The sequence below is a fragment of the Monopterus albus genome, unplaced genomic scaffold, assembly GCF_001952655.1.
Source record: "Monopterus albus unplaced genomic scaffold, M_albus_1.0 scaffold92.1, whole genome shotgun sequence".
NCBI classification, from domain to species: Eukaryota; Metazoa; Chordata; class Actinopteri; order Synbranchiformes; family Synbranchidae; genus Monopterus; species Monopterus albus.
In genome coordinates, this window is record NW_018127972.1 from 1353634 (window position 1) to 1362875 (window position 9242).

The following is a 9242-nucleotide window of genomic DNA, read 5'->3' on the forward strand; positions in this document are numbered from 1 at the left end:
AAGTTAAACTTTTGTTTATCCTCTTTTAGTTTTTAAAGATTAGATTCTCTCTATTGTTGCAGAATATGGTTCTGAAGATTTTTAAAAACCATTCGATGTGCAACAGTGTGCTTTGGACAGGGTCATCAGTAGAGTGAAGTAAAGCTATAATTTGTCAGGAAAAGAAGCATGTACGAGTATGTGCATGAACAGCTATGCAAGAGAACACAGAGGACACAGATGAGAGACCTACAATTTCTAGGACAAAGAGAAAAAAAACTGGATAAGTGAAGCAGGGTAAGGTTTAGAGGCAGTGGGCTGGAGGAGGGACAAGTGACGAAGAAAACAGGGAGGGGAGAAACACAGAGGGGCGGGCAACAAGACACATCTGGAAACAATTGACGAGACAGCAAGAGAGAGAAAGCGAGAGAGGGAGTTCTGCTAATAAAAGAGGACAGCACAAAAGGTGCAACTTCCCAGATGGAAAATCATTTTAAGATGTCATAAAGTTCAGAATTGAAGAAGAAGACAATTGAACTGAGGAAAGCGGGTATCCACAGTCTGCAAGTGAAGAACAATACAGAGGAAGTGAGGAAAAGAAAGCCTGGCTGGTCCAGGGAGCAATCCAAAGGAGATCTGAAAAGGAAAACTTCATAAAGACCAAAAGAAGAGGGGGAAGGAGTCAGGAGGAACGTGACAAAAACGAGAGCTGAAAGGTAAAATCTATTTGTACTGCAAATAGAACTACATAGATGCCAAGCCTGTGCATCACAAACTTCACTTTAATGCTAAAGCAACTCTCATTGTTTAAACTAATACTAATTTCATGATGATAATTACTGTATATATTTAGTTTACATGCATTAAAACTGCACTATATTTTCCTGTGGATCTCAGTAGACACTGGGTCTGTCTATCATGATATAAAGGACTGTGCAGCTTTGGCAGCAGTTAATGAGCTGTCATACCATAGGTTTCTGTTTAGCTGCTTGGTGATATTCCTTGGCTAAACATTGTCAGGACCTATCCAGACCTTACCTATATGTTCTCTTCATGTACAGTCATGTATACTGTAGCTTTTGTTTTTGTAAACTTGTTCTTCTGATGCCATCTTAAAATTCTGTTTCTAGTGTGTTTAGCTGGATTTCTGTGTTCACAGCCACTCTCTGTCAGGTCTGGTTGACTAGATTTCTTGGTAACATCTGCACTGGAAACAGGAAGTCAATAGGTATGTTTTCCTCAGGGTCTTCTTACAATGAAAATAAGAGCATGTGTTGTTTGTTACATCTGTCTGACAAGGATCTCTAGCAGCTGGTGGGATTATGAGTAAACCTATCCAAATTCTAACCTTCAGCAAACAGCAATGGCAGATCAGGAGATGGTCAGATCAATTAGTTTTCATTTTTAATGATTTTGGAAGGTAAAAGACAAATGTCAGAAAACATGCATGTGGATTGAGCTAAGCGGTTCTTGACCTGGCCAAATCTCTGTAAAAAGACAGGAAAAACAAGACAGATACTTTGAAAGAGGAAATTCAAAAACTTTTTTCCTCCTTAGACAGTCATGTGAAATCCCATGTGGGAAAAAATTTATTTATAAATACAGAAAACTGTTACAGTTCAACGTAAAGGAAAGGCTTTAAATTGGAATTCTAATAAGTACTGCTCTAACTGAAATGTAATAACTCTAGTAAAGGCAGTGCAGTGGAACCAGCTGGTTGTTATACGTCAGCACCACTTTACATATACAGTCCTATGTGCTGACAGACAGCACATACTATATGTGGATCATTTGTTTTATGCTATATGAAAAGCACCAATAAAATACGTATGGTGTATGGGGTTACTGGGGTTAGTGTTGTAGGCATGGACGGATCATGAGACACTGGGCCCCTGGGCACAGACATGTAAAAGGCCCCCCTGCCCTTCTTACATAGGATCAAGACTGACAGATTGAAAGAGAGTTTTGTGTTTCTTTTTAGTTGTTTTGTGGCTGTATTTTGTTGTTTTGCTTTACATTTAATTGTGGCCCTGTTGTATGTCTTTCTACATATTTTGTAACTATTTCTGGTCATTTTTCATGTTAGTTATTTTGCTAGTGGCTTTGTGGTTATTTTTGTCTGTTTTACTTGCTTTTGTCTATGAGTCTGTTTTGCATGTCCTTGTGCCCATTTTGCATCTCTTTGTAGCTGTTTTGCATCCGTTTGTACTCATTTTGTGTTGCTAATTGACTTTTCAACACAGAAATATTAAGTTATTTCATACAGAGCCTCCGGTCCCTCGGGCCTCTGTGTCTGTGCCCAGTAGGCCTGTTCAGTAATCCATCCACAGCTGTAGGTTATCTTACCACATCCTTTGACTATTGACATAAAAATAGTGGATAGAAACACACAATGACACAAAGAGCACAAAAAGAAATCTTTTCCACAACATCCAGAAAGTAATTCAGCATCATACCTAGAATCATAGTTAGTTATTATTGCCTTCATATGAGAGTTTCATGTTTACAATATATAAAGTTTTAAGCCACATAAATAACATGCTAAGCTTTAAGGCATGCTAATTTTGTATATGCTATGCTAACGGTATCATCAGGCTTTTAATCTCAAGTAAAGCAGCCCATTATCGAAACAAAGTAAAAATCAGAGTATTCATGCTTTTAGCTGTAAGTCACTCTCTTCACCAGTCCTTAAAATGTCAACAAAGTGTAATTTTGATGGGCTGGTAATGAAGGGTGGACTTAACTCACAAAAATTAAACCTATCATCAGTGATGTAGTAATTACACTTGATCTGCTGGAGCTGTGGAAACAGGAAAACATTATTTTTACAGCATAAAAATGGTATTTCCAATGACATTCATAGTCAACCACAGAACCTACTCACTATGTTCTGAAGCAGAATTGTGCTGTGATGGTGAAAGATGTGCTCTCCTGTGAGGCACAGGTTCACAGTGGCCATGGGAAATGCCTTTGTCAGTATAATTAGGCTTACTAAGAAGGGGAGGGAGCTTCCTTCCTGTCAGCAGTTTGACTTCCTGTGTGGGTCAGTAGTTGGTGTGAGGACCACTCAGTCAGAGACAAATCAGACTTCCACTATGAACACACACTCATAATGTGTTAAAACAGTGTGTGTTTAAAACTAGGGTGATGGCATCAACTATGAAGTAGTCATTTCAGACATCAGAAAGCAGTGCTGTATAAAAGATTTTTCTCATCTGTCTTAAAACAAAAGTCACTGAAAAAGACAAATGCATCATTTTAAACTATATAAATAAAACTTTGTTTCTCCTGAACAATACATTTTCCATCTTGTAACGTGCTGCCCTTTTACACACCGGTCCTCTCATCAAGGAAACCCAAAACACACCACAACGAGGCCATAACAGATACTACACATTAATTCTGCACTCAGTTATTTAACCATAGTAACCCCAATGGAAGCACATAAAGTTACCAGTGGCATGCACCGTTGTATAAACACTGTTCCTTTGCTCTTCCCTCTGTCTTTTGCAGGATGCCAGTGTCTCAGAGGTGTTTGTGCTGCATCAAATATTTGATGTTTGTCTTTAACCTCATCTTCTGGGTCAGTATTCGCACAAGCCAGTGCCAAGTTGGTGTCATATTTGTTTAATCAGTTACAGTATGAAAACAATTTTAACCTACACCAATTCAGAGTGTTACTCAAATCAAACGGTTGTGGACATTTGAATATGCTGCATGCCTCTGAAATTATTTAGCACTGAGTTTTACAGACACGACAAGTCAGTTCCTTATACTACATCTACACAGACGCATCACTGTCAGGATGATGCACTGGGATAAATGCTGCATTTTGACACTGGTTTGACATTACATTTTCTGAAAAGCTAGGAGGATGTGGCTTGTTTGGCGTTGGAGTCTGGCTGTCCTTCACGCAGGCAGAGTTTTCCTCTCTCCCCCTGTCTTTTCCATCCCTCTCAGCTGCCAATCTGCTGCTAGTCGCTGGTGGCATTACCATGGTGACTGGCTTCCTCGGTTGTCTTGGAGCCCTTAAGGAGCAGCGCTGCCTGTTGTTCATGGTGAGAGATCCTCATAACACAGAATATTTTGGAGGCATTTTATGTCTTGTGAAACGCAGTAATGGGGCGGCTGAGGTTCAAGAGGTAGAGCGATCATTCCTCACCAGAAGGTCGGTCGGCGGTTCAGTTTCTTTCTCTCTAGTCCACATGTCGAAGTGTCCTTGGGCACTGAATTCCAAGTTGCTTCCGATGACCATGGGAAGGTGGGATAGTGCCACCACCTGTGTGAGTTGGTGCCACAGATGGCTGCCTCGGTGTTCTGGAGACAAATTCCTTGTGTGTGTATCATACTTGGCCGATAAAAGTGATTATTATTGTTAAAGATGTAAATGAGGCACACTGTTCATGTTCACACGGTCTAATCTGGATGCACCTCCACCTGAGTGGGGATAATCTACAGCACTTGCACTTGAATACTCTGTAATGTCAGTGCTCAACTGCTCTTTTCTGTTCCACAGTTTTTTGTGATCCTCTTGCTCCTGGTCCTGACAGAGGTGACGTTGGTGTTGGTTATACACATCCTCCATGACAAGGTGAGATCACTGTATACAAGGTTCAGGTTCAAGGCTTCAGGGTTTTCTGTTGTCACATCCAATACAATGTGCACTGCAATGAGACAGTAAAATTAGTTACTTTGACTTATAAGAAACACTCAAACAGCTGGAGTTTTCTGTTCACATGAAGCATCTGCTAATATGAACCATGCCTCAAAGAAAGAGATCTCAGAAGGCTGTTGATTTGCATAAATCTGGAAAGGGTTACAAATGGCGGGACACAACAGAGGAAGCTGCTGCTCTCCAGATAAAAAGAAAGATCACTGCATGCCTGAGGTCTGCCAAAGGGCACCTTGAGCCTTCACCACACTACTGAGAAAATGTTTTTGGACTGATGAAACTAAGGTTGAATTGGGCAGGAAGGATCGTGTATGAAAACAAGGGGCTGCAAAGAATATCCACCCTTTGGAGCGTCCCCATCAGAGTCCAGACTTCACCCCAGCAGAGATGCTGTGGAACGAGCTGAGAGAGCCATTCACGCCAGATGAAACATATCCTAGGAATATGACTCGGCTGAAGTAGTTCTGTGAGGAAGAGTGGTCAGAATTTCCTCCTGTACATTGTGCAGGTCTGCTCCACAGCTATCAGCCATCAGGCTTTATGTACGCACCTGAAAAGCCTGTTCACCAGATCTGAGCCAAGCGCATGCACAAGAGTAACAGTAATAACATCATTTGCGTGATGACCAAATCAAATTTCCTCACAAACTGGTCATTTATGACGTGTCCTCTCCACCTCGGTATGATCAGAAGCTTGTCCATAAATGTCCAACAACTGTGAAATGTTCTCGCCTCTCCACTGACCCCTGTCACTATTTATTGTTATCGGTGGGACTGACACTGAATGATGACAACAGATGATATGCATATGTGAAGAGGAGTAAGATGTTGACAAAAATCACAGGAATTTTTATCTGACCGTTGTGACAGTGGTCACATGGACCAGCTCTGAGTTGAAAAAATGTAGTTTTACTTTTTCACATCCATGAAAAGAGAAGATCTGAGTCACTTGGAAAAAATCCAATTAGAGTCACACATCAATCAATTATCAAAAAAAAAAAAAACTGTTGATTATCGCTTAACCAATTATGTCATTTGTCAAGACAAAACATTTTCTGTGGTTCTGAATTGGCAGTTGTTTTATTTATAATTTTTATAGCACTATAAATGTAATATCTCCAGGATTTTTACTGTATTTTGGATGAAACAAGTAATTTAAAAAGCAGAACTTTGGGAAAATGTTTGTGGTTGGACTGGTGTGCTCAGACATACAAGGGTTTATGTCAAGTTCCAGCTGAGACAGGCCGCAGTCCCATGTGACCCTTCAAAGGTTAACTGCATGTTTCTGTCTTTCTCTTTATGCTAGCTGGATTCCAAAGCACAAGGTCAATTAAGGGAAGGTATGAAGAGTTATAACTCTGAACCTGGACTGAAAAAATCCTGGGACAATGTCCAGAAAATGGTGAGCACTCTCAGCAAGCAATGCATTTACAGACAACTGACTGTTTGGTGGCCTCTACCTTTACTTGCTCCATGAAAGTACCGGTACTGTGAAGCAGTGGTGTCAGTGTGTACCCTCTATCGTTGAGCAGTCTGTTTTCAATACAGACTAGTCTGTAATGTATAGATAAGTTATGTAGTTGACCATGTATTTCTCTGTCTCTTCCCGCAGTTCAAATGCTGTGGAGTAACTAACAAAACAGATTGGTATGATGTGCTGAATGGAACTCTGCCCTCATCCTGCTGCTCCATCGGGACAGACCAATGCGCTGACGGATGGAGTGAGGTTGGTTTGTTGTTCTCTTGTAATGGGGGCTAATGGAGAACCAAGACTCCAGAGTGGTTAAATTTCACCTAACAAGCTTTTTCCATTTTGTCATTTTTTTGCAAAATAAAATCTAAATTTGTTCCAGATGTGCATCTGAGGCAAGTGTGTCTGAAATGACTGGAACTACTCACTGTATCCAGTATCTGTGGCTAAGTTGTTGTGATGCCATTAATCATGCAGTTACCAGTGGGTCTTGCTTCAAACCAAGGGAAGAGTAATTATTTACACTGATTTAAGGTTAAGGGGAAGATCAGCAACCAGCAAAATCACTAATGGCCTCTGATCTAGAACATGAGACCTCTCAAAAAGCCTAAACTTCCCAAAGCAAAGATGTTGGGTGCATCATTTTCCTCACTTGTGTCTTTTCCTAGTCCCACCAAGTAAGATGTGAGGAAAACATGTGACTCGAGGAAGCATGTTAACAACATGACACGCCCTCTCCACCTAGTCTTCATCTGAAACGTCCAGTCAACAAAAGTTTTTGGATAAAGAGGCATGTTGGTTCATTAAAAGCCATCCACAAAGGATGGGCTTGTGTATCCTTTCTCATGGCTCCTCCGGGAGCCTCCTTACTCCTTGATACTCCCTCCTCAGATACAGTATAACATCCTTGTTCGAATGGAACAACTTAATCTTTTCTTATGTTATCATTTTACTTTGAGCGAACTTCTTGTTTTCTTTTCCTTCATGCTCTCACTCTGTGTTTGTCTTCTGTAGCCATGTTATCAGAAGGCCAGGCAGTGGCTGCTAGACAACATCCCCTCAGTCTTGGTGTTTGGAGTCTGTATTGGTGTTGTGCAGGTAGGTATCTGCAACAATTATTCATCAATTATATTCATACGTTCAGTTTAAACCATTGTATCTCTGCTCTTAGTGAATGTTTCCTCATCTCTTGGGCTCATCAAACATCAAACCCAGCAATTTATGGCAAAAACTGTTATTCAGTGTTACACACTTACAACACAACATGTTGTTCTTTCTGATATATCTAAAATGTAAATGTGTTTTCAGTACAGATTTGTACTCTGACACCCTGCCAGGCTTTATGCAATTAAGAATGCAATTTGTTTGCATAAAGATTATATTTAGTATTCTTATTTTATTCAGTTAGTTGTATTTTCACCTTCTCTTTTGGCCATCCAGTCATGATCAGAGTTTAGTGTGTCCTGCGTGTAAGGGTGAATGGAGGGAACATGTACTCCACAAGTTCCAAAGTAATATTTTTCTCACCCTCATATTTACATTTTCAGTTTTACTTTATTCACTAACAGATCACACTACGTGTCCTAGCTGTCCAAGTGCCAAAATACTGATGGGAGGACCTCTGACTTGATCAAAATGTTACAATGTTCATCTGAGTCACTCAACATTTAAGATTTACAAATCAAATCTCTATGAAGGAAATGATATGTGACTAAAAGGTTAATGTATTAGAATGCAGTGATTTCTAGGTCTCTTTTTTGGTATACTAACATGGTTATGGAAAGCATGCTAACCAATCTAAGCATCATTTATTATTTACTCTATGATGTACAACATTGATATAAATGAACAAATACTTAATTTTATTTTGATGAACCTCTGACTCTATAACTCTTGCCCAGGGAGGCGTTGCATTAATTAATGTTGCTGTTATTAACATTTTGTCAGTCAATGGTCTCAGACAAAGCATTTTGATGTTTTAAACATCTGTATTTCATGTAACTCGAGAACCCAGAATTCAGGGAAAAGATTGTGTAGCTTGTTAAAATGTTTTATTTTCCGACAGGTTATCTTTTTTCCCCTGTGTGCCTCCTTATTTTTTTTTTTCAGATCTTGGCTTTGGTGTTCTCCATGATGATGTACTGTCAGATTCTTTGTGCTGAGAAGGACTTGGGCTGAGTGCAGACCAGTTTTCACTGCCTTGTGATATCACAAACTCCTCGAGGATCTCAATATTCCTCACCCCCAACCTGATCTGAATTTCCCAAACCTTCAATTCAGACTGTCATACTCTAGTGCTTATCTTGGGTTCAGGCTTGGCTATACATTCCTCTTACGATTCCCCCCAAAAACCACCACTGTCTATCTAAATCCATCAGTGGGCAGAATGAACAAACAAAGCTAGTGGTGATAAACTAGCCAAGTGAAGCTGACAAAGATGATGAGCACAGTTGGTTGTCTCAGTTCCAGCTATAGAAATATCATGAACCTCATCACAGTTTAATGTTGCATTATGTCTGATCAATAACGTTTTGATTTATCACTAAAATCCACTGGCCTCCAGCCAAAACATGTTGCAATTACCTAAATATGTCGAGAGTCACCTGAGCAGAGATACTGTCATCTTAAGATTAAAAAAAAAAAAGAGGCATATATGCATCTCCTTATTTTACAGTATTTTGTTTCTAGAGTAGCTAATTTGAGCTACTGATAGAAAATAGTAATGTCAAATTTGTTATAAATTATATGAAACAACAAAAGAGACATTCTATCATTTAGTAGGACTGCAAGAAATATTGTAATTCTACTCACTATTCATAATTTCAGTATTTGGCTTTAATTGTCCATCCATGGTATTAGAAAGAGGAGACAGGACCGTGAATTTTATAACCTGTTGGTTTCCTTTTGTGTGTTACCTAAGTCAAGCATTATTGTCAGACAGGTAGGCCCGCTGTACTAATGAATGGAGAACACAAACAGACATAAAAGAAAATATTTTTATGTAGCACTTAGTTCACTTTGTTCAACATTTCACGTGTATTATTCCTGTAATATATGCACACACGTTCTGGTTCATTGACTTTACATTCCATGTCATTATTACTGAATTATTAAAAAAAAA

The 9242-nt window shown here is 39.5% G+C and overlaps 1 protein-coding gene across 2 annotated transcripts; it reads left to right on the forward strand.

Moving 5' to 3' along the window:
* Window positions 1–377: 377 nt before the first annotated feature.
* On the forward strand, window positions 378–9242 carry tspan4b (tetraspanin 4b). Of its 2 annotated transcripts, none has more exons than XM_020608164.1 (9): window positions 378–695; window positions 1110–1207; window positions 3493–3562; window positions 3846–4037; window positions 4496–4570; window positions 5957–6052; window positions 6263–6376; window positions 7136–7219; window positions 8231–9242. In XM_020608164.1, the coding sequence occupies exons 3-9, from the start codon at window positions 3494–3496 to the stop codon at window positions 8297–8299; spliced, it is 699 nt and encodes a 232-aa protein (XP_020463820.1). In that variant the 5' UTR covers window positions 378–695; window positions 1110–1207; window position 3493; the 3' UTR covers window positions 8300–9242. The 2 variants fall into 2 exon arrangements, with proteins under 2 accessions (XP_020463820.1, XP_020463819.1); XM_020608163.1 differs by having other exon boundaries at window positions 1139–1207.